Source organism: Varroa destructor, unplaced genomic scaffold, assembly GCF_002443255.2.
Source record: "Varroa destructor unplaced genomic scaffold, Vdes_3.0 BEIS01000003.1, whole genome shotgun sequence".
In the NCBI taxonomy this organism is placed as follows: domain Eukaryota; kingdom Metazoa; phylum Arthropoda; class Arachnida; order Mesostigmata; family Varroidae; genus Varroa; species Varroa destructor.
The window spans coordinates 32,864,758-32,891,201 of NW_019211456.1; the positions used below are offsets into that span (position 1 = coordinate 32,864,758).

A 26,444-nucleotide genomic window follows, 5' to 3' on the forward strand; every position below is an offset into this window, starting at 1 on the left:
GAAGCCAGCAAGGTCCAGGAGTTTTTCATTCTCATCATTACCATTACGCTGCTATGCTATCTCCACTTATGCTAGTCCCGTTGGACCAAGGCGGAACAAAGCCAGCACATTTGCGAAGCGTGGCATTGCCTCTACTTGTCTAACAGTGGAATCAGCCTGCACGCAGCCAGCTATTACTTACCGCCACCTATCATCATCGACCTTAGCGAGCGTGTGCGAAATGAGAAATGTTTTCTGGGCCAAGTTCTGCCGCCCTGCCGACTATTCAGCGGACGAAATCGCCCTTTCGACCTTCGCTTGCAGGCTCATTAAAGCCTCCCCTATCACGTCCTAACTTCTTCTCCTTCAGGTTCAACGGCGTGTGAATAATACCCAGTAGTTCTTGACGCCCGAAAGCCCAGAACCAATGAGTTTTAGCGTGGGGACACCGGCCGAGGTGACGGCTTTGTCTTCTTTATCTTCTTTTTCAATGTAGTCTTCGTTGTCATCTTCGGCAGAGGCGGTTTCTTAATAACGGACTGGATCGTGGCTGATGACTGGCATCGCTGAAAAAGAGCTGCAGCAGCGGAAGCAGGATTCAACACAAAGCTGTATTGTACGTCGCGCGATTTTCGTGTGGTTAGGGCAACGACAATGGCATTGGACTCTGGCGAGTTTCCTTTACCGTCGAAGTCGGCTAGGGCAGAATCAATTAGAAAGAGGAACAGGGCAAAATGCAGCCACGACTTTGAACGCGTAAGGTGGAATACCGGCTTGGTTCAGACGGTAAATATAGTCTCTTGACCGAGGCTAACCGGTTAGCAAACAAAGTTTGTAATTGCTGACTAAGAGAAAATACAATCGAAGAAGTGCTCGAAACAAGAACACATTTAAATGTGAAACGCTAGCGAATAGTTTAGAACAAATTTAATCCTACACATCACTAACATCAAGCAGATAGAAAACAAAAGCCCGCAGTTACCCCGGCTAGTTCGAAGTATCTGGTTATCTCTGTTGTCAAGGCATTCTAACGTGGGGCAAAATCCGTTTCAAGTGAAGAACCGCGCCAGTGAACTTAAGTTCAGTTATGGCTCTATTATTTTGCCATTAATGCGGCTGAAGTCTCTGTCATGTGCTTCATAGTGTTGATAGCGGCCTTTCTTGCCTCGTCAAAAGTGAGCGGCGATTTGCGTCACAGCTTCACGCTAAACATAGCACTCTAAGCAATACAGCGTAAGAACACCAGAGACATTTTACACGGGCTTCGAGCTAGAAGGACGCGAAGTGAATAAGCACAGCGAGGAGATATCAGAAAAGCTATGAAAACAGGGCTCTGTATACGAAAAGTACTTGACTCGTCCTATCCCGACCTCGTAAGTATTCGGTGACCTAACGAAGTTTATCTTAGTTATGTTAAGACAACAACAAAGGTTTCGTACTCAAGTTCATAATATAGGCAGGTAATGAACTCTGGCTGGCAATTTGTAAATAAAAGGCTGCCAGTAGAGCGTGTACATAGATATATACGAACTAGCTAATATGAGGAACGAAAATTAAGGTCCTAGTGAATTTCAAAGTAAGGATGTCCGCGATTAGAAACAAGCAATGTGAAAGTCTCCTGTTTTTATTGTATTACATGTAGCAAATTACTTTTATTATGTATAATAGCTTCGAAACTCTTAATTCTCCTACAGTGATTTGATTAGGCGCCTTGTCAACACTGAAAACTACAGCCGAACTTTTTTACTGTGAAAATTTTTACTTTAAAAAGAAAAAGGACGGAAATGTCGATTATGACGTCGCGAAGCAAAAGGTAAAAGGCCAAATGACCAGTAACAGAATGTGTCCAGTGGAATGGTAGACTGACCGAGTGTTATCCCCTACAGGAAAACCGTGACACAACTTATCGGAGAATCAGAGTAGGGACCTATTGGACCTCGTAGCGGCCATCGTTCACCCTCTGTCTCTTTTTTACTCGCACTACAAAAGCAAAAGGCTTCGAGCACGAGCTAAGACGCTTCGCTGTCTATCATCGTCGCTGCCTTGCCACTTGTCTTCGGATCGTACCAGTACGCCCCGAAACCTTCTTCATTGGCACTCAGGAGGAAACAGCGCCAAAGCTAGGGCGCTTCATATAGACCTTTCCTTTAAAATTCTTCGTCTGCGGCGCCTCCCCAACTAACCCTGTTGCTCGTCCCGTTCGTGATCCGAAATCAATCGAACTTCGAGAATTCCCTGATTCCGACAAGGACGCACCAAGCCGATCGGATCGCTTCCTCAAACTGATGCCGTCCGCGTATTGGCTACTCCATTCTTTCTGCTAAAACTGCTGTCGTCGTCGTCGTCGTCGCCGTTGATGTACATGGACCCTGCTGATGCGTCTATTGAGCAGATAAGCGCCAATACAGCATTGCTGACTGTGGTCCCAGCAGCAGTGGTGCTATTGACGCATCGGCACGAGCGTCGTTAGAAGGGGTGTCGAAAAGTGTTTCGGCGAGCAGTACGCTCAAGCTGGAGTGCCTTTACAAAGCAACATCGGCGTCGTCAACCAACGCTGTACTCCCTGATAACTGCTAATGGCTCAGCAGCCGTCGGGATGTAGATGTCGGGGTGTGCCTGCTTTGCAGGCAAGCAAGACAACGTACTGGGAAGGCGGCTAATATTCATGGCCTGATAACGAGGCTTTCTACAGTTGTAGGCTTGCTGAGAGCGAAAAAGATAAGTCAAAGCGAATATCAAAGGGCAAGGCAGTCAGGCTGATACTTTCATACGAGGCCCCAACCGAACGCATACACAGTCATTTAGTGAACAATAGCGTAGCGAGTAAACGGAAGCTAAATAGCTGGCTGCGGGATATTTCAGTCCAGATTACGACAACGACAGGACGGCTGTAACAGCTATTTTTTTTAGCGAAATAATCGTTCATCATTACCCTGTCTCCGTCTGGGAGATCAGCAGGGTAGTAGTAACCAACTGTCGAGAAGGCAAAGACAATAACGATAGCTTGTAACAAAAAGCTGCTAACTGTAGTTGTAGCCATTGTCAGGGTGGCACCACAAGAAGTAGCAATCATAAATAGCAAGCACTATGCATTATCCGCTCTGAAAAGAGAGATCCCATAGTAGTTCCTTACAAATTCAGAGAGCTTTATTTGTCCCAAACTTGTGCCGCCCGGTTTATTGCGAGCAACGCACAAAGATTGGTCACTTTCACAATCGAATTTAGCTTTTCTTTTACACAACAAGACAGGCTTTATCATATTTTTCCTAGGAGGAATCCTTTAAACGCCAGCTATAGCATTGCTACTTCATGAATAATGCAGGCAGAGTATGAATCTGTGTACTTACTATTAGCCTACTCTCTACATTAAGCAGCGCCTTTCGGCCTTCCGGACTGCAACCTACAATATATCTAAAACGTATTTATAAAAGTTTAGTAGCGCTAAGCCTTTCGTACGTTTGTTTCACTGTCAACTCGCAACATCTGCCTACCGTTGAAGCGATGCCGCGGTCCTCTTCAAAAAGTGGTTATTATCTGTACCATATTGCTGTTGTCGATGCTATCAGCCTGTTGACGTGTTGAAGGTTTTCCCTAAGCTTTGTAACTTTTTAAGCTTCCAAAACTGTAAACTTTGTGAGCGTTGTCGTGAAGCTGATGAAATCGTACCACTCACCTTGGCGATCCCATTGAGAATTCCGAAGCGGAGTGAGAGGAGTTTCTCGATACGTTCGAGTTTATATAGCCTATGTGGCATCGGACGTCCTTGGCTGTTGTAAATGCTGAGCGGTTATTTTTTTCTGGTCGGAATAAAATGATATAGACCTTCGGTAGGAAGAGTAGTACTAAAGCGACCAACGCCGAAAATGAGATACACAAGCATAGCGTGATCACCTGTGTGAGCAGGCAACCAAACAAAGAATCGAGTAAGGTTAACCTATTTCGTAGCGATCAGCACCCTCCCTACTCCTGATTGTGTATTTGACTCCTGACTAAATGCAGAGTGTATGTTTTTAGAAGTTAAACTAATCCCGATTTGACTATAAAGCGAAACTTGAATAGAACCTGCTAAAGTTAGCAGAGTACTTATTAGTCGATTACGTTAAGGAAAGGCGCTACTGTTCGAAACGTGATCAGCTGCAAATACTATGATCACTTTGTACAAGGTTAACCTTTCTACTTACTCTATGTTTGCTGCCAAAGTATATAGGTACAAAGGCCATCCAGATGACAAGTGTCGTATACATAGTGAAGCCGATAAATTTGGCCTCATTGAAATTCTCTGGCACGTTTCGCGTTTTCACAGCATAGACCGTGCACATGGCGATTAGAAAGAAATCAAAACCAAGTGGCGCGATAATGCCCAACGTGGTTGTATTGCAGATGATTTTAACTCGACTCAGGTCGGGATAGTCATATTTGGCATCTGGCGGCTCGAACACGATCAGCGTGACAATGATTCCGACCTCGACACCGATGAGCAGTAAGGTTATGACAACCTGTGCGGAAGCGCTCATGAAACGTGGCTTCTTCGTGATAATCTTCTTCTTAGAGCCAGCGAGAATACATGCTATTCTGTTGGTCTTCGTGACGAGAGCAGCATACATCATGGCGAAACTGAGACCAGGTAGGACCCGTGTGAAGCTGCAAGTGAGCACGCTCGGATACGCGATGAGGAAGAATGCCGAGCAGTAGCAAGCGAACATGCCAACCATAATGATGTAAGATAGTTCGCGCGTTGAGGATTTCACCACTGGTGTGTTATTATGACAGATGAAGATCACCATCACGGTTAAAGTAGCGATAATACCACACACCGATATAGAAATAGCTACTATTGAATCAGTATCATACCAGTGTATGTATTCGACGGGAATCACCTGGCACCCTGAAACGGCAAGGAAGCAAATACAGGAAGGAAATTAGATATGTATTGGGCATACTAAACCGTCAACCCTGAAACATCTGATCGTATTGTCCCGTACAATCATGCCGTTCGTAGAGATATCATACACTCTTCGAAAGTGAGTTGCCTATGGGGGAATATGCCTTCAGCTGTGGTTTTAGCTCTGACCGAGTCAGCTGCGTGCAAACGTACGACACTCCAGCTTGTTTTGCCTGTATTTTTTTTCTCCTCATTTATTTACCTTTTTCTTTGACTCCATGAGTAATAAGAGTCATCCGAGGTAGGTGCCGTATCTAATTGTAGGTAAAGGATCCCTTACATTACTAGCAAAAGGGACCGATTTGCTCTTAATAGGGTAATGGCTTCCGTTTGCAAACATGTAGATCATATTACGATAGCACATTCGTATTTAGCTGTAGCATTTCGGCTTCGAATCCTTGGGCATCATCGAATAGCGTGCTTCGCAATGCGTTCACAATAAAACTACGCTCGTACGTCGTGGCCATCCATGACCCCGTAAGGAGGTGCATTTTGTACATAGATTTTTATCGCTTTTTTCCAACGTTAAACAGGAACGGTTCTGACATTAACAGCTGTGGGTATTCTGACATGTTGCAATGTCTCTAACAGTGCGGTCTATCGTTTTGTTTGATTCGACAGGAATACGACTATGGAACAAGCAATAAGATGACGTTGGAAAAGACTAACCGTCGACGAACAATATTCAGGCGCTGTACTAAGCTGTCTTAGGTATTTACTTAGAAATAGCATTATAAACGATATTATCTACGATTATTTATAGTGCTGGCTGGTAATTTTACTAGTTAGCTTATGGGGCCAAGTAAAATACATTAATTAACGTATACGGCAGCCGTTTTCTGTGAGCAGATCTCGTCGAAAAGCTCAAAGTAAGGGACATGCAAAGAAGACGAGCAAACAAACAAAGAAGTGAACAATGTAAATTCGACATTATCTCGCTTGAGGATATTAATACAGTTTCGCTCGGTACAGAAGAGACACAGCCGGAATTGAAACAGAAAACAAACCGAACACACACGGAAGGTAAGCTATATAACAGATAAAAACAATAGAAATAAACCTTCCGTTCACTGTAATCATTCATCTTTAGACGATAGGTTCAACAGCTTTAAAGTCCAACTTAAAAAATCTAAAAATCCACCTTAATGGCTAACCCACACATACAATATTATTATTATGGCTTTCAGAGCTGCAAGGCTAAAACAGCTGTCCACCTGGTTAAACTGTCATATTCCTGAAACCACCATTCGTAAATTACTTCTGGAATAAGAGTACTTGAAGTCTCAAGAGAGGTGCACGGTCGTTGGAAACCGAACAGTCAAGACAGGGTAAACTACGTTGCATGTGTGAAGGGGTGAGGTAAAGAAGTATGGCAGGAGGTCCATTGTTTCATAGGATCTGAGGAGGGGCTGTGGATTAATACGAAATCGCGTAGGATCTGATATTTGACAGACCGGAAGTACACGATGTACCTAGGACATGGCCGGAATGTTAAACTTGGTCAAGCTCTTCATGCTGATGCACTGTAAGGTTGCACATTTGACCACAAAAGTACTGCATATACACCATCTGTATACGTATAGGGTGGGGCAAACGCGCGATCTCGATTTGAATTCAGAGGCACAGGAAGTATTCTTCGTACTAACAACGTGACCTACTTGTAGCCGACACACGTTCGTACCAGCCTAAATTGAAAAGAGAACGTGCGATACGCAAAACTATTTTATCGAAGTTACCATTACGAAGGCGGCCTTGGTAATTCAAATCAAATCACTTCTAATTTATAAAACAAAGAAAAAAACATTACTATGTACAATATGCAACTTCGCATCTTAGTGCCACACACATTTTTCAGGTAAACATGTTAGTTTCATAGCCTTTCTATAGTATACAGGTAATCAGCTTGCTGCTGAAATTGTTTGGTAATAGACTAAAATGCTTAAAAATGAGATTGGAGGTAAAAAGGCTACTTCTCATAGGCATATCTATATCGCCGTAAAATACAAAGCGAGGAGCAAGAGTATAGGTTCTTTACCGATGTATCCTTTTCGTACCATTCTCTAGAAGACATAGAAACTGTACGCGATCAAAAGTTTTCAAGTGTCGGCTTGAATGAAACGCTATACGTCGGAGACGTATGTGCACTGAGATAACATTCTTAAAAATGGCTGATCTAAAGCCTGGTTTTTCCTGCTTGACCAACGGATGATTTTATTAAAGCGGTTCATTCTTTAAACCATAATCTAGTGGGTTTAATTCACACGTAAAAGTGTTAAGATGTCCTTATCTTTTCTTTTTTAGCGGTGTCTAAACAATTGGCCATAAAATAAAGTTGCGAATAAGGAATAAAATTTACGCATATAGGCATGGTGACCGCAGACAACATGCATTCGTCTCAAGTGATACGGAAAAGAGTACTCAAGTATGGTTCTAATGTGCCCACCACGCGCCCACTACCTGCATCCATGTACAATACAGCAGTTGAAACTTAGAGATAGATATATATATATATATATATATATATATATATAAGCGATTCACGCAAAAGGTGCTTCTATTGTGTACTCTCGTTCAAATGTACTCAGGCATCAAGTACAGATAGCAGATGTTCAACGGGGCTCAGTGCTTTGGCCTTTGGGCATAGCATTCATTACCGTACTATCTATACTAAGTAAAACGTCCGTAATCAGAAGCATATTAAGAGAACCCAAATGGTTGTCTCTTGTGTGAAAAGCATCTTTACCAATTAGTACTAGATAAGCTGTAAACCATCCGATAAGTAGTACAAAACAGTGCATTGGACGTTATTGATCTACGTCACCAATCGCAGAATTGAGTAGTTACGTAAGACGTAGTTAATACCAATTTATAAAAATTGCACATGCATCTCTATATAAAACGTGTGTGTAGTTACTGATCGAGCACACCTCTTTTATTACTCTATCTTGTGTCTATATTGAAAAGAAGGAAAGTTCAAACTTGACGACATCTATAAAAGACACCTAATAAAGGCATAGTTAATTCTTCTGGGCAAATACTGGTTAAGCACTGAGTGTCCTTTATAATTCTTCGTTAAGTTTTTTATTTTAAATTAAAAGGTATACAAATCCATCCTGTTGACAAAGTAAATAAAGAGACATCGCCCTTCATGCGAGAAGTGTATCATATCACGTATTCTGGGCGAGCTTGAACAAGCGACTTGAATTAGCTATGGTAGTAAAATTTACGGAAACTTTTTTTAAAGCACACCCTTCCACCTATTAGGTTATATATTTTCGGCGCAAACATTGTACCGTGTCGCTTTTCTATTACGCGTTTCGCTGACTCAGCTGAAGATAGATTTATATCCTTTTTTTTATACAGGGTTCATTAATTGAAATGTGATTAAGCCACAGCCCTTCACATTATGCCTCTGACTTTGATTTGCAGTCCTTTGGCATCAACGTTCGGATGTTACCTCAGGCCTCCCAATAAGCCGCCGACGTTTCTAACACTTACGAGCATCGTTTCTCTCCGTTCTTACAATCCGCTATAAACCTACAAGAACGCAAGGGTACGAGGCTCGTGGTGATGTAGTTAAACTAACTCAGAAAACTCTTGACATGCTGAGCACAGGGCGGTCCGCATTTCCAGATGGGGTTACCCAACAGTCAGGTAGAAAGTGCAGCCGTCGGTTGGTTCACGTGTCCGCAGCTTCGATCTGATTCCCAGTTTGAGTTTGCTTGCTGCCAACGGTAGTTGCGTGCCCCCGCGGCCGCCAGCGTCTCCGACAAAGTCGGGGGAGCCAACTGAGCGCTACGTTCGCTGGCTTGCAGCACTTACTGACTAAGGCTAGAGTTAAGTGCTTCGCCTTTATGGAGGCAACGTGACAGCACAAACTCTTTCAGCTTAGATATATAGAAGAACAGAAGTGCTTATCAAGTTTTAACTGAAAAGCAGACGGGATACTAGAGAGGGAAAGGTAGCCGATTGGAGTTCCCCACGCGTCGTCCATGGAAGACGGTTACTGGCGGCAATGATGTTGAGGTGTTGCCTGGCCGTTAGAGCTGCGGGGAGAGTGAGCCAAGTTAGACTGTGATTTCTAGATGGCCTCGTAACTCTCGACCAAGCCTCCATGTGCCTCCCTTATCCCCGATTTTCCTCCTGTTACATTTCTGTTCCAGTTGGCTGTTCATCTCAGAATCAGGGAAACATGCTAGTAACCTAAGGCGATGTGTCCGATCACAAAGGTGATTAGTTGCGAAAGTCGGCCTGAGAGCTACTGTAACTGAAAACAGCAAATGCCGCCTGCATAAGTTCCGAGTATAACAGTTATATGCAACTGTTTTGATAGCCAAATTACCGGTTATGCTTAATACGATGCCAGCTTGTCTGTGATGAGCACAGTTAGAGGTGTAGTTCGTCACTGATTTGATTAGACTGAACGAGTTCATCAGACTAAAAATTATTATGGCTGAACCATATCTGGAAGTTTTATTTAGTTCACAATACCATTTAGATTGAGTGTATCTAACCCGGTGGATCTATAACGTGTACCTTTCGTTTTGCGCGTTTGACGTCTGACAGGTTTGAGAAGAAGCGGGTAGAGGTAGAAGTGGCTGGCAATGGTGCTACACACAAGTCTCATATTGTACATTATTAATTTACATGCTGATGCCGCAGTGTTGAGGTTATGGTATTTAGCCGAGGTGAAGCCATAAGAGTGTCAGCTCGAGAAGGGTTCTAGATGTTCTATTCAACCAATTTTACTTCTGACAAAACTAGCGGAAAAGTCCGGGCTAGTGTAGCTAGTTAATTTACACCCTGGAAGATTCAAGAGTACTTAAACTCTCGTCTGCTGTGTTTCTATCCGGGAAGGGCAAACTGTGGGGCAGAATACGAACACTTACTCGTTGAATGCCCATAATGTTTAGAAGGGCAGACTTGCAGAGCTTTAGCAGCCAGTTTGTAGCGCAAATTAATAAGGAGGACATTTAGGAGGCAACAAAAAGGCGAATCCAGCCTAAGTCACGGTAGATTCAACTTTGGGGCAAAGCAAATGAACGAAACAGAGGATGGGGAAGAAACTCTTGCTGAACGTGTTTTTGCAACTAGATTCGACTGAGACCCCAGTTAATATATTGATCGGATTAGTCTAATCTGGAAAAATGTCGAAATCAAACAAGTACATGTAAATTAACTAAGCTGCTATCAGCAGAAGCACGACTACTGTTTTTTCAAGCGTTTTACAAAAAGACTTACGTTATGGGTGGGAAAGGAACCCACAAGTTAAAGTCGGCTTGGTTAAATTTTCGAAAGATATTATTGACGAAGCTGCAACGCTAGGTGGTTATAGGGGGCAAGTCAGGAGATTTGTTTCGTGTTAATGGTGCGCGAAGACGTTTCGAAGTTACAGAACTAGATGAACTGACTGTACTACTAAAAACCCTATGTTCTCTCGAATATAGTTCTAATTGAATGATGAAATCCAACGTTATGTATAGGTTTCGCATTGATGAGCGATCTATTTACAGGCCGATAGACGCGTGTGCGCATACCTGTGAGGTTTTCATTGGGCCAGTATCCGAGAGCACACGCCTTGCAAGTGTATTCATCCAACACGTACTCGTTCTTCTTGCATTCGGTACACGTCCAGCAGCATTTCAAAGTTTCCGAGTGCACGTTCTGAAATGGTTGTAAGCATGACACGCAATTAGCATATTCATACTGCACGTGTATATGTATACAATTTGTTCCATCGCTTCGGTTATAGTCAAAAGAAAAAAGGTCTTTTTAAAATTATCTAAGCTTCAAAATCGTAAACCTTCGTTTGCTCTAGAGTGGTGCTTATAATACAGTTTGTGGCAAACGCTAAATTACTGATTTTGTTCAACTTAAACAAAATAACCAGGAAGTGATACTAACGAATAAGTGATCTATATTTGTCAAGGGCATTATAACAATAAAACCCGCAACAATAAAATATCTACATGGGCGTCAAAAAGAGAATTATGTGAAATATATAATGAGAGATATACGAAACGTTACCTGGCTTGAAATACACAGATCAATTTATCTCCAAACGAACGTTTTTTGATGGATTTTGTTGCACCAAACAAATAGGCCTTTATATTACATAATACATAAAAACAAAATTATATAAAACAAAAATGCACTAGTCAAAATTATAATCGTATCTAAGGATAATAGTTTTCTTGTTTGCGTTTTGTTGCATATCCAGTCATCGTATACATTTTATTATTTATTACATATTCTATTTGGATGCATCATAAAAATGTCAAGCGAAGTAGGTCTCTCGAACGGTCCAGTCACATAGTAGATACAACTTATATTCTCTATCTTTCCTGGGAGGCATCCTAATACAACTTGGGCTCGTGAGTGAAATTGCTTATTGTTTAATGTAAGTATACACGCCATTTCTTGGATCCCGTAGATGTTTCTAATCTAATATGGCTAGTGTTGTTATATTTGATTCGTCAATATTGATGTCAACTTAGTTATGTCTTGACATGTGGGGCTTATCACGTCGAGGCGTCCTGTAGAGGCCCAAATGATCACAGCAAAGAGAGTAAGTACTGGCACCTTAAATGGTTACCTGCCATATGAAATCATTCTGATCGCAAGCCATAAATATATGTTAGCATCATGGATAGACGAGACTAATGTTGAAACATTTTTCGTCTGCAGTCTTCGAATGTTGTACGTGGTGTACATTCAAAATTATTTTAATTCATAAAACAACGCTTTCACTTTATTGCGTGTCATCCTTCGTCCGATTATTGTATGATGTTGTGTGTACAAACATGCAGCTTTGTGTGTTGCCTGTAGACTTGGAAAATGGTAGGACAATTTTCGAGGCCATCGACTACTGACGGCGGGTATGGAGGGTACTCAGCGGTTCGAGGGAAGTGCTTGAGAATCTATTTCGACTTCGGAAGGCGGCCGAATCACCGCTGGCTCTTAAACAGGCGCGTGGTACTGCATCAAAAAGCTTGCAAAAACAATAGCATCCGCAATCGAAACAGCGGTATCGGCAATCGCACACGCTAAAAGAAACTAAAAGTCATTGAGAAATCTGAAGGACTACGACCAAGGGAGTAGTAGAAATTGAATTCACGGTACTGCGAAAAGGGGATCGTTCCAAGTTTCCTGCGAGGACTTCTTCGTTGGTTAGGCAGCCCAGAGTTTTACGCTGCATCTGCTGTAAAATCCGGTCTTATGTATCACAAAATAGCCTCTGAAAACGAGGGCAAGTATCTCGGAGAGTGAGAGAGAGATAGGGAGCGCAAGTGAGGGAGCAAGATGACGCCATTGAATCTCATTGTGCGCGTCCCCAGACCGATGACGGAGGTTCGACGAGATCAGTATAATTCTGAGGGAGGAAAGTGTCGAAAAAAGGGACCATGGCCCTGCCCCTGGATTTGACCTTGGACTTCTTTCTCGCCCCCTACTCTATCTTAGTTACCAACACACTCGAACCTCAATCTTGGCCGACAAAGCGGCCAATGCACCAATCGGGCAACTTACTAAGCGAGCGGCTATCCATAGAGAGAAGGAAGATAAGTGTTTACTTCTAGTAGGGCTAGAAGTAGACGGAGGTGGCAGCGACAACGCTGGTATCTGAGTGGATTGTGAATCCGTAGAGCACACAGACTAGGTACTGATCCAAAAGTCTAGCCGAGCGAAAAATTGGTTTTGTTACGCACTTTGGTTTCCTGGAGGAAAAAGGGAGTAGGAACGGGTTCGTCAGCAGGCAATCCGGTCAGCGGGACTCGCAAGGGCAGCAGGCTTTGCTGGCCCAGTATGCCTTATTGGTACGAAGTTGACAAAGGTCATGGTTGTTGTTGTTTGGCTTATAGGCTTAGGAGGCACTGTGAGCGCCTTGGGGTAAGATAAAGTTTAGCGGCAACGTCTTGATGGCTTCGTAGGCGAACAAAAGGATAAGCAATCCAATGTCGGACGTGGATAACCGACACCATAAACTGTGTTGCTCGAAAATTCGATTAGCTTCGAAAATTGTATTACCGTGGAGCCAGTCAGTTGACAAATGTGGATATTAGTCGTTTGTATTGTATGCATACTAGACAACTATTACTAAGCACTGTTAATTTTCGTATAGCTGAAGTCTCTTTGTATGAAAATCTAGATCTTGAAAAGGAAACCGTATATTTTAAAGCATACCAAAACCTAAATTCTTGAGAACGAAATGTAAATAATGTGATAGGACGAGCTGTCGTCTCTTATTCGCCTTTAAAAGAGTCTAAATAATTTACGCAGGTCAATTAGGTTGGTTACATAAGTGATAATTGGCGTTGCAAAGTTCTAGGATGTAAGTTTCGAAACATCTTTATCTCCTGAGAGTTCATAGTTACCTATGACTAAAGTAGGTTCCTCCTCGTGGAAAACTACTTGGAAGAGAAGCAAATAGTAGCGCATTTTCTTAAAAATCGTCCGAGGGATGAGATTTTGTTGGCGGAAAAATTGGGGTCATTCGTCTTTATCGTCAATGACATTACGAGTACTCGCGGTGGAAAAGCGACCTCATTTCTTCCTCTCGTCGCCATCTCTCTTAAGGGGCTTTTTCCTTTTTTTTTTAAATCGTCCAACCATCCTTAACTATCGCAACAAAAACAGCTTTTTTCCTTTACTGCTTTTGGCTCTTCTATTCCATTCCCACATTATTCTAGCTCCACCTTGGTCCTTATGCAGAGATCGACCAATCGATCGACCGATCGTCGCAAGACGGTTGTTTTTTCCTCTTCTGGCATAATACCATAATCGGCTCGTGTTGATCCTCACACTCTCCCAACGGTTGCTCCCTGCCAATCTTATCTCTGACCCTTCATAGTCTTATTCTTTCAGAGCCTGCTGTGAGCTTGCCGTGCAGCCCCAACTATCGCTTTCGTATGCAACCTTAGCTCATTGAAGAAAAAAGGCTCGTCTTCGTTCCCAGCGCCGTATTTTAGATCTGGGGTTTTCAAGCGGGACCGAAACACCGGCAGAAAAAGCAACACACAAATCCAGCACGCCATATTAAGGAACGGATGCTCTGACGGCATCGAAGTTTCAGTCACATCAGGAAACACGACCACCTTCCAGCACTTTGGTTTTAAGCCTACCAATGCCCGACCCATCTCTTCTACTTTCCTTTAGTATATTTTTTTTATCTTTCTCTTTCACATACAGTCTCTTTGTGGCCCATTCCGTAGCCTTCTTTTCAATTGTCTCGCGGCGACACCGTTGATAACTATTCGTAGGTACTGATAAGTATGCCAATTAGCAGAAAGAAAGGCCTGTACAGCATCTGTCTACTTTAGAACAATAGACATGTCTACCTGCCCAGCGACTTAACATATGACACATTCAGTGCACAACAGCGATACAAGCGGTCGACGGAAAAAAAGGAAACATGCTCCAGTGTCTTTATGCTATAAGGCTAGGTAGGCTGGCTCCAGAGTAGGAGTCTATAAAACCAAGCCTATAAATGATGTTCCGCGGTCAGCTAGTCCTCAGTACAAAGAGTGAACTTGCAGCAGTGTAGGCAGAGTATAATATTTACATATCTATGCAGTCGGTCACATACGAGAAAAGGTCATAGGGATTCTCCAGCACCCGCAGGATAAGAGAGACGAAGGAACAAACAGAAATCAACCCATACGTGTAGGGAATAGCAGGCCACGGGTCAGCACAGCTACATGCTATATGTACCAGCAAGACCAAAACTGGAAGACGACGAGGCGAAATGGCTGGAAGTACCAAAAAGTGAGGCGCCTTAAAACGGTACCTTGGCGAAAAAAGGAAACAGATCAAGATGCCGTAACTAGGCGTTCCTAAGTATCACACTGGAAAGCGGACTAAGCGGATGACTGACGTTATGCCACAAAGGGAGTGAATGCCTGTGCAGGAATACAGAAATGCCACGCTGCCGTCGGACTGGCTTTGCCGGATGCTATTTCAAGTCGACTCTGGCTTTCCCAACGAGGTTTAGAGCTTTCCGGGGACATGAATGTCGTAGTTTCATGCCGAGGGGAAGCAGGTGGACAGCGGTAACTGGCGGATGCACAGAACTTTAGACAATAAAGACTTTACATAGTACCTCCTACGCCTGATCCGGTATGTGCGTAGCCTTAGATGTCGCGTTGCTTGAGAGGAGGTGCGACGGGAGGTTGGATAGGCCAACATTTTTTTGCTTTTTCCATACATATGTATACGTATACATCGTAAGTCATACACAGTCGGCACCTACATACCTATACTAAGGACCTTTAGGTTTTGCGAGCCGCCAGATGTCATAGGAGAAAACAGATCTACCGTGAGCAACCTCTAGACAATTGCACAACTGAAATCGGTAAAGAGCTAAACAATCTGACTAATTCATAATACGATCTCACATCCGATCTGTATTGTCCATTATCCTGGTACCAGATAACGTAACTGAATGTATCTGCAGACACTGCAGACGAATAAGCAAGCGATTGCAGAATGCTCTCTTCGCTTTTCGGTCGCCACAACCATGTAGCAGAAATGGCACAGATGAAAAAAGAAATAACAGATCTGACATCGAAAATATGACGACACATACAGCGCTTATAAGCGAGTAACATAGAAACGACATACTTAGATCTGCTGAGTAAACTGCCTTACTGCCCATGATGCGGTGGGTTGGGGCAGAGTTAAAAGCTCCATAACGATACGGCACATAGATGTGAACTAGATCGGTTGCAGCCAGCGGTCAACTCCAAAAAATCCTTGCGAGCTGAAGGAACGCCACGGCGGGGACAGTCGACGATCATTCTGAACCTAACGGTTTGTTACTGAACGATGGTGCTTAAAGAACAGGGTGACTGGATCCATGAACCCCTTAGGAAACGCATTGTCTGGTGGCTCAGCAAGAGAGAGTACTGTCGCAGATGCCAGGCGATGCCAGGAAGGAACTGGGGAGGGCTCGTTTCCTTAGCAGAAATTTCCTTTGGGTTACCGAGGCTGAAAATTGATGGCCTCAGATATTGCTTTCGGTAACCTCCCACCGTCACTACTGCCGACGCTCCTGCCGTTTCAAATGCTAGTCTTCAGCCAGAGGGTCTTACGGGAGCCCGTTGGCTGAAACAGCGACTCTTCTTACTTTCGCTTTCTCTCAATCTCGGAAACGTCGTATCAGCAGCGGGCTGAGCTCGTGACAAGAGCTCATGTACCTATCACACGTGGAACCTTTGTGTCTGTGGGCCTGCTGCAGCTACAGATTCATCGTTGCAAAACCAGCAGGTATTCTAGGTTCGTAAGAATGATTGCTTCTTATACACGGCACATTCAACATCGATCTACTTTTTACGCCAGCTTTATCAGTCATCCGTACTATTACAGGCTACCTTTGACGCTATCGTATCGTTCATCGTTTTAGCCTTTCTAGTGCAACTACGTTCTTGTTTCTCGATGAAAAATTATACACTGCTGCACTGCTCTCTGGTTTTAATTATATAATGTTCCTCTTTAGTGATCGCCTAAGGGACAAACAAATGAAAAAATACATTCCATACCATAGCGCCAGTGCAAAGAGCGAAATAACTTTCCCGTGAAATTGATTCGCGGCGGAAAAGTCCCGCAGCCGGCGATACATGGAAAGAAGCTAACAAATATGGGGACAGGGTGGCCTCAGAATAAGTAGCGACCTGGGAGGGGCTAGTTATATCCAGCAGTTCCTCCAGGTAAGCGAGGATTTTCGCACTGATAGCAGGTCTTGAACGGCGAGCTGTCATAGAGCATGTACTTAGCGTTAGCTAAGGCACTAGCTAGCAGCCATTAATACAAGCGGCGGAAACAGGAGCAGCGTCAGCAGACTGGCTGTTTGTCCGTCATTAGCAGAAACCCCATTGGAACTATCCTCTTCTATTTATCCTCACCTCATCTTCTTCACGTCCAGATTCTCGTCGACAGCTTTCGCAGACTTTCGCTACGTCTGTTCAGCGTAAGTCCTGGATAAAAATAAGACATAAAGCGAGGTTGCTTGTGAATGCAAGAGTAGTGTTCTTCTAAACGCTCACTTATTAGGCCAATAGGGGCGGCACAAAAAGGCTGGCAGGAAAAGATAAGAGGCAGATAATGGGGCTGCAGCGGTAGCGCCTCGAACAATTAGTTAGGTAGGCAAGAAATCCAGACACGAAGGCAAAGTCTTGTTGTCTTCACATACATACACCATTGCACGACTCGTTCGTTGACAGTAGCTTGGCTTCGGTGACTTGGTGCGGAGTAAGGGCGCAAACTCCGGCAGATACGCAGATAGGGCGTGGAGAAATGGAAGGAGGCGATCGTGGCTGCGGCAGGGGCCGCGACGGCCGCTGCTAGTACTGCATGCTGAGACAGGTCAGGACAGGCATCGGACGCAGCGGTGTAAGATGCGAAGAAAGGGACCACCCTTACTGCCTGTCTGCTGTGCCTTCCTTGTCTTGAAGTTCTGGCGAAGTCTGGAAGTCGTAACGCGGCAGGTCTCCCAGCTTAAGCCAAATAACCTGCGTGTCGCGTTGCTGTTCGCGACGCGCGAAGGCCGTGTCGAAAGCCGAGCGAATGAGGTGTTGGAAGCAGCGTCAGTCAGGGACGCTGGGACATACGATTCTGACCGCAGGGATGTGATTGACACCATAGTGTTAAGGGAGGGTACGAAAAGTTCCTACCAAGAGAGACCAGGTTTTGTCGAGCTCGCTTTGGTTTTCGTGCCAGCACCACGCTGTGTAGTAAAGATCAGGAACCCGATGAAGCGTGCTTCTTACACTATATCGTACATTACGGTCGAAAAGAGCAACGTGCAATAAAAAATGCCTCTAAGAAACGAACGTTTTGCTAGCAAAACATATACTTCGAACCAAAACAAATATATGCTTTTTTTATAAACGATTACTAAGGCAATACCTTTAAAACACACAAAACGTTCTGCAATCGGCCTCAAAACTCACGGCTTTGATCCTCTGCATTATTGATCTATCCCGTTAGTCAGTGATTTCATGACAGAGCCCGTTCACCTTAGGCAGAGTTTAAGGATCGAAAACAGGCGGCTTATAAAATGCCCTTGAAGCCTCTGAACGGGCGAAGCACGTACATTCACAAAGAATGTAACACACGACAAGTTATATAGGATTAGACAATATAAACAATCCGATTCGAGCATATTTATTGTCTAACATCGGCAACCGTAAGACGACGTTTTTTCTGTCAGAAAGAAAAATTAATCTGTAACTCTTACACAGCGCCAACTACAACCTATTTACGCGGCGAAACTATCACCGTTTCTAATATTGAATAAATTATAGACAACGTTTTAAACACTCAACCAATCTAACTATATTTAGTGGTAACACACATACCCAATGCGAAACAACTATTCAAGAGCTCAAAGATATGAGATCGAAAACATGTATATAATAATTCCATGTAGACATGGGATCAACTTAAACACTGATCGTACTTCAATGTAGGGCTTTCCACTTTTCTTTTGTATATATTCCCTGTCGATTGGTCCTGTCGTCGCCGGCATTGTGGCTGTCATGCGGCCACTAGTTTGTCCCTTGTTTTTTCTTCGTTCTACAGCATCCCACCAGGTTCCTCTTGACTCTATGTGAGACTAAAATCAGATAAGTGGTTGCGGCGCTTCTCACGGTCGATGATGACAGGACCAGCGGCAGCATCAGCGGTGTTACCATGCTAAGCATGCCCACCTGTTTTACGTTTTCCCGACACAAAACCGCTTTCGTCACAGCTTCAGGCATTACTCGTGCCCGCCCCCCAAGCCGCTTTCTGCTTTGAGCCCTCACAACATAAAGCATTTCCAACAACAAATTTGAATTTTCCCGCTAGGCTTAAGCCGAAAGGTGTTATGCATCGAGAGCGACATACGTTCTAATTTTATCTGAGAAGTGAATCTACGACGCAAACAATGTATGCGACTTACTACGTACTGCCGACGTGTTCTTTCGCTTACTAACGGCTCGAGCAACAAAAAATTACGAATAATAAAACAGAGCGGAGGACGTCAGGGAAGACCGGTTTGTTTTCAGATTTGCTGGTCTTAAAGTGCTGTACAACCATTGCGCATGGCGGTGAGAAGTTGCGTTGTGTAGCGACTACGAACACGCACAAACAAAGTTTTTCTTTGCCAAAACTGGGCAAAAATTGTACGCAAACCAGTAACATACGACGGAGCGATTCAGGAAAACGCATCGCACAATCATATCTGATGCTGAGCTGTGCTGGACCTATCGCAGAGGAACAATGAAACGGTTGGAGTGGCACAGGCCGAAGATGAAGGTCATTCAAAACTCATTTTAGAGAGAGCTACACTTTACACGAGAAGCAATATATAATAGACAAACACATATATAGCATATATGGTTGGGTAAACCTTCGCAAAAAGTGAATTCACACCAGCAGGCACCCACTACTACTTACTAACCTTGACTTGCCCCTTGGGGCAGGGATTACTACAGATGGACACTGGCGGAGAGTCGGCTTTAAGATGGAACTGCGGGCTCCACTGTATGGGCGCTGTCAAATTCAGGATGCCATTGACCCAGGCGCCCACCTGCACATAGTCATACTTATCCGGGCTCACCTGTTGAAAGTTCATGATGTCATACCTGGAAGCGACAGCCGAAGTAAAACACGTAGATGAAAGGTCACGGCAGAATAGTGTCTTAATACATATGTATCTAGATAATAATTGAGAAGAGCATACGTATACATTTTTTTTTTTTATAAAAAAGCTCTTGATTTATCTTTAAAATACAACAGAGGATGTAGGTCTATGTACGTGCATGAGAACTGAGATAAGAGGACAAATAAACGTTGTAAGACCTCGCTGCTTGGAGTCATGAAATACTTAACCAATACGCTGACTTTTTGCATCTACTTAGACATCGAAAAAGTATATACCAGTAATGAGTGAATAGCTCTACAGAGCAAAACCGTCATGTTGCTTTATTTTAAAGTTTTGAGAACATGGGAGAGTTGCGTCTTTGAGAATCGCATTGATTCCTGAATAATACAACGCTTACATCTCAGGGACTCAACTTAGCTAATCCTGAAATCAATTGTTGATATACAAAAACATTCAGAAAGGAGTAGCTGTTCCCGTTCACTCGTTTTGTGGCAGTAACGCTAGCTGTGACTGGCCTTTTCTTAAATGCCTCCTTAGTCAGTTCCATCTTTGTCAGTGTTTTTCTTACATCAGGATCATATTCGCTAGTTAAAGGAAGTAGGTTACCGTATGGTGGTTATATAAGCCCACGTGAATATAGCCCTAACTGCGCAACGAGTCCCCTGGGGTGCGGCGGCCTGGTAAACCCGCAGCGGGGAACCACCTGTGCAGATCAGGCTGATCAGATCACCTTTCCAGTTGACCCTTATTTGGAGATCGTTTAATAGTTCGAGTGTTATTAGCTATTATTTAGGGAAAGGACGAAGAGCTAGGGAATCTATATACGTGGACCTAGTGACTGCTATATAACCCTATACGAAGAATTGTACGAAGGATAAGGACAGCTGTTGGTCCCGTTTGGCCACGTAGCACATGCCGTATATACGTCTGCACGAGTGTCTATTTGCATGTGCCTCTGTTTGTTTGGGACTTGTGTGTAGCTGCGTGTACGAAAAAGAGCATCGCTGTCGATGCAAGACGACGCCCAGCCAATTCGTTCATGATGGCTATTCAATACCTTCGCTGGTATCCCTGTTAATTTGTCTTTTCCTTCTATTACAGTTGCCATTTCGTGTTCACTTACATTGTTGCTATCGCTGTTTACATGCCAGTATCCTGTGCATGGTCGCATGTGTGTCCAGTATGGCGTTCGTATACTTATGTACCTCTATGAACTGCTGTGGGTCGTCACAAAAAATAGCAAGAAGTAAAAAAAGCGAGCTACTTTCCACTGTCGCCCCAGGTTCTTTGTTAGGTACCTACTCGTATGCATGTATGCGTGACCTGTGTTCTATATGTATGTTCTGCGGTCATGGCATACACGGTTAGATAACACTCCGCAGGAGGCACACAGGAGCCTATAGCTTACTCTCGTTGTTGTCATCGTATGTTGCCGACGGCGGATACAGACGAAATGACATCAGCAACAACCTGATGTCGCATCCCTCATAGTTACCGCGGCTCTATGTCGTTGATGATGATCATCATATGACGTTGTGTTGCATTGTATTGTAATGTAATCATGGTCTCCTTCCGTTTGATCTTAAAGTCTTTCTTTCTCCTTACCGTACCGACCCCCTTGCTTTGCCTTGAACACGACGTCGATGATGCGGAGTACGCCAACGATCACAACCTCAACCGTAACAATATCCTCAATCTCATCAAATGGACATATGATGACCGCTACCCCGTATGATAAGACTGTGCATAGTGTCATGTATCTGCAATGATAGGCTCGCACAAGTATTGCCAGGGACGGAAGAGAGGGGGAGGCACACGCTAGGTTAGCTTGCACACGCGCCAGAGGTAGCAAGACAAATAGCGAAAACACGAGTAAGGTAGTTTGTCTGCATGCGAGCAACCCGTGTGGCAAGTGGAGAACCTTCGCTGGTGAATGGTCTTAAAAGTGGAAAAGGAAATCCATTGGGGTGCAAAACAAATACATTTACAGTATACTCACATATAATTCACGCCTCAAAAATATTAATGATGGAAAATATGCGGCGTTGCTACGTGTTACGACAATGGATAGCCAACGGAGTTGTGATCAGAATAACATTGCTACTAGTGACAGTCGCGGTGCAAATGGTGGTCAAGACGGTGAAAAGAAAGACCCTGAGATAAAGCGTAGGGATAAGCGTACTGTGATGCAGGCTCTTCATACACTGCACAAACTCAACGTAAGCTCCCCTTCCCTCATGCGACAATTCTACCCTGTTTGCGATCGATCGGCGGCCACTTTTGTCTAATAACTGCGTCCTTTCTCAACAGACGACTACAACACAAGCGACTGCAAAGAACCAAGATGATGGCGACGACGAAAAATGACTGAAAAGAAAATCGGCTATCGGCAAATCTAAGGATGAAAAGCAAAACCACCAATAATAACGGCCACCCATTTACGAGCTCCGACAAAACGAAAATACCCTCTTATTGACATCCTGCGGGTTACAAATGCGGGCCATGCGCTTGTGAGGAGAAACCTAACAAACTCATCCCTAGCAGGTCCGATGGCCTGTTGGTCCAGCATAGGTCGAAAGATGAGGGGCAAGAGGCGAGAATGAAGAACACGGAGACTAACTACATGAAGATAGGCACCGGCATATCGCAAGTGGTGAGCGGGAGCTCGCGGTCAAACGGGCTAATAAACAAAAGCATCCAGCGAGTAGGAGACAACACGGGAAACAGATCATATTCCGATAAATATCATCTCTTTGTACTGAATGTGCATTTGATGACGCAAATTAGATAGAATCAGTAGGACGGAAGGGAGGTCAGCTGGTCGGAAGCAAACGCTTGTCCATAACTGCTTACAATAAGGCATAAGTGAGCCGAATCCCCATAATGTATGTCAGCACCTTTACCAGGATATATGGGAAGGAAATGATAAGTTAGAATCAAGAGCAGCAAAAAGTCTAAACGTTATAGAATCCTGAAGTCTATAACAATGGGATTAAGCTATAAACCTAGCAAAAAAAAAAAAAAAAAAAAAAAAAAGATCCTGCGAATAAACAACATATTGTCTCTATATTGATGGCCATAAGCGAAATTTCCAGTGCATGCCGATAATGATATGAATTCACTATACGGTGTTTTATAGATATAGCTTGCACATGTATCTTATAAAGCAGAGCTTTACAATGGGTATTGTGATTTTCACGGTATATATACAAGTAAATAAGGGTAATAAGCGAAATGTTGTTACAACTCGGATGAAATAAAAATGGAGCCATTTACATATACCGCTGCACTGATTGTATTAAGCATTTACTTAGAAGGTTATTTATTACCTTTCTGGGTGTGCACGTTGAAAGGTATGTATACTGAATGATTTAGGTTTTACAGCCTGAATGGCGACATCGCGTATTATCAACCGTTCTCACAAACCATATCCAGTATCCCAGTGTATGTAAAAAAAGCGGAAGCAATCTCAGTACGCCGACAAAGTCGGATTTACCGTTCTACCGATCAACCGTTTCTGTTGATATCACACTAATTGTTGTTTACCTTAAAGCAAATTGCTTAACATATTATAAAAAATATGACGCTGATCAAACTGTTCCCTATATGCTAGTTTGCTTCCCCCGTGTTAGATAACTGCCACACAACTTTGTCGATGAATAGTGATCTCAGGTAGGTAGCGCGCGTTTCCAGAGGGTTCAATTTAAACACAGTCAGAGCAGTTGAAGAAAGATATCTTCAACTGGGTAAATTTGCAAGTGCAAAAGGGTCAGTTTAATGAATGGGCTAGCATGGCTATGGGCGGACGACAAGGTTCAAATGGCCTCCCAAACCTCGTGACACCAGATCGGTTTACTAATAAGGACGGATAGGCCGCTGTATGGCAAAACATGTTTGTTTTTCTTTGTCAAATCATGTAGTTTTGCGTTTTTATGGAATATGATATACGTCTCTTCGATTGTTCGCTGAATTGTTGGCTAGTACCCAATTGCGTTACCCACACACGTATCCTACTATTTAAGTTCAAGCATTTTTTATTGAAGGCCTGAAGACAGTCTTGCACAAGACTATATATATGGCGCTATTTTCGTGCCATACTTTACGCCGATATTTCACATCTAGATTTGGTAATGGATAAAACAAGCTACATAGCTTAAACAAGCTGGATAAAACAGGATGTTATTATTTTGTTTCTTTCTTCTTCTATTTCTTTCTATTTGATCTTGAAAATATGTGTAACATTTTTACCAGTTGCTGCCAGTTATCAGAAGAAAGGTATAAATACACTACTTAGATTATGCTTATAATGTCTGAGTCATCTGCGGAGCACTATTCTTATGCTTTATTCGCATATAGGTGAACGAAACCTTTTACAGCTTTTCTTCTTGTCACGTAATGTTTCAATGCACACGAGTCTACCGTGGGTCCGGTGTTTATCATTTTTGCCTGAACAGGACAGCTGGCTCTTCCGCAACCTGCAATGAATCCTACGTGGATAATAGTGTACGTGAAGCTGGCAATAAAAGCAAGACCGGATCCAGCGGCAGCTTCTGTGACAGCTATCCCTTGTGGATATGGTTTCGGTTAGCCGTCGCATGCTTTCAATGGTGAACGTGGATCTCCCAATTAGCTGGTCGCATGCTTATACGTCAGCAGTACATCGCATAGCAGACATCTGGAAGCTAGGCTATTGGCACTCGGGAAGCAAATGGACGGTGAGAGAGCGAGCAGTCGTGATAGAAGCCACAAAAAATTAGGCAACAGCCAGTCTCAATCGGACGCAGCTCAATGGTTCACTTTCGAAACTAAATTTTTGTCTGGTTACTTCCGGTCTGTCATCGGAGCTTGGGTCATTATCGTCAGACCTAGACGAAGGTTTGGGTGTCAGCAAGCACCGCGCTATAACCTAAGATGGATATTTACACTGTAGAGCTAATAATTCTAGAAAGTGAGTTCCAGGTTGCGGTCTGTGACGGCTTAGGATCCAGGTCTGATCGTGTATGGTTGTACACAGCTGTATAGTAACAAAGTTAGCCGGCTTAGAAAACCCCATATTGAAGTAACATCTAAAGTGTACGCTGAATACGTTACTTTAAACATTGAGTCTAAATCTAATTTAACCTGATGCTGTATATTAAGATTACTTTGTGTGAGATACTGAAACCACAATCTGGAGTATGTTATTCCATGTTAATAAGGTTATAATAATCGAAAAACGTGTTACGTACATTCTAATATAATCTATTATATCTGCTTGCAAGCATACGCCATTACATCTAGTTTGACTACTTACTGACGTTTACTCATTATATTATTCAATTGTCACCGCTTATGCTGATACAGCAAACTATAAATAGGCCTTGGCTCCACACCTGCCAAAAGAGGCCTATTACGCTGAGCCTCACTAACGCCGGTAACGATTCGTTTTCGTAACCAACATTGTTCTCGTGACAACGAAGCTCGTTCGAATCGTTCCGCCTCTTCAAGGCGTACCCCACTTGAACATACAACTAACTCAACGTAGATTAACTGTAAGGGTATAATTTTTAAATAGTAGAAACACCTGGTACCATTAACAACTTCAGTTGAACTTTTGACCCCATTTCGCAATTTTGCCCCTGTATTATTACACGGTACAGGCTAGTACGCGTATTTTGCAAAAGCGAATTTAAGCCGAAAAACTGGAGAGCAATATAACTGTTGGCTAAATGCTATATGGCATATTAAATAATTGTTGAATAAATCAGATACAATATTAGGCGTTTCGCTAGCTTCTTTCCTGTAATGTTTATATATATATATATATATATGTATGTACAATGTTTACGTTTGTGTACTTATTTAATCGCAGCGTGTTTTTTATTGAGGGGGCTTGGATTAACGACTTTTACGTATGTAAATCACGTATGATCTACACAGTCCTTAGACTCGCGGTTTGGCCCACTATATATATATATATATATATATATATATATATATATCATATATATTATGATCGTATATATCTAAACAGTACAGCCTTTGCATTCAGCAATATATTTCCAAAATATCATCCACACAGAGGGACTGCAAGGTTTCGAATATTTGTTATAATAAACATGTGTTTTAGATCTTTATCGTTTATTGAGTAAAGGTATCGTTCAGTGCGTCAATATCTATTAAAGCTCAGTATTATTGGTTAAGTGTGGTGGTGTTTTCTGTCAGAGAATCCAGTTTAGCTTAGCAGACTCCTTTTCCTGCTCTTTTTTTTTGAAACATCGGATATTACGACCTCTACGTCGTTCCCCAGAGTGTAGGCCGACTTGGAAGGCTTTGCCTTAAGCCTTGGTTTAGTCAACAGGCTTTAGGCGTTCCCAAGCAACGAAGGACAATGAAGATTCCCGCTTACATACTACAACTGATTAAGTTTGCATATATAACAAACCACAGCAAGCAAGGAAGAGGCTGCAAAATGCATAGCTTGCGGACCTATGCAGAGTGTGTAGATAATGACATCTAGTATTTTAACACATTAAATTAATCAGGAAAACCATATGCCTCAAGCATATAGCTCGTGAAGCGCCTTATTATGGGGGTAATCAATTAGTAACTTCTCAAAAGGATTTACTCACTTGTGCCATTACGTTCAGCGAGTACGAACACAATAACGCTTCTTAGTTTCGAAATATCAGTAACTTAACAGACAATTATTAGGTGAGGCGTAACATTCAAATAATATTTAAGTATTTTTTTAAAGTTACCAAGTAAATGCATAATATCTTACGTAATAGACTTAGTAAATACTGGGCAGCTTTGCTTAAATTTAGCCAGACGCTATGTTCCTTGGAAATCTGAAGAGTCGACAGTTAGAGTAAAAGCAGAGCTCAAAATTTTGTAATAAAT

General features: G+C 43.0%; 1 protein-coding gene and 1 long non-coding RNA gene across 20 annotated transcripts in view; one reads left to right on the top strand and one right to left on the bottom strand.

The window, feature by feature from the left end:
* Positions 1 to 26,444, bottom strand: part of LOC111247409 (metabotropic glutamate receptor 5-like) — a 302,423-nt gene that overhangs the window by 69,050 nt on the left and 206,929 nt on the right. For all 19 annotated transcript variants that reach the window (XM_086983471.1, XM_086983477.1, XM_086983469.1 and 16 more), the window contains 4 exons: positions 19,359 to 19,542; positions 10,459 to 10,585; positions 4,161 to 4,864; positions 3,653 to 3,870 (listed from right to left, as the gene is read on the bottom strand). In XM_086983471.1, the coding sequence (XP_086839597.1) occupies positions 3,653 to 3,870; positions 4,161 to 4,864; positions 10,459 to 10,585; positions 19,359 to 19,542 (1,233 nt within the window). The remainder of the gene's footprint in view (positions 1 to 3,652; positions 3,871 to 4,160; positions 4,865 to 10,458; positions 10,586 to 19,358; positions 19,543 to 26,444) is intronic.
* On the top strand, positions 4,861 to 8,083 carry LOC147756841 (uncharacterized). The gene is made up of 2 exons (XR_015323630.1): positions 4,861 to 5,944; positions 6,109 to 8,083. It is a non-coding gene; the product is annotated as an uncharacterized LOC147756841 (long non-coding RNA).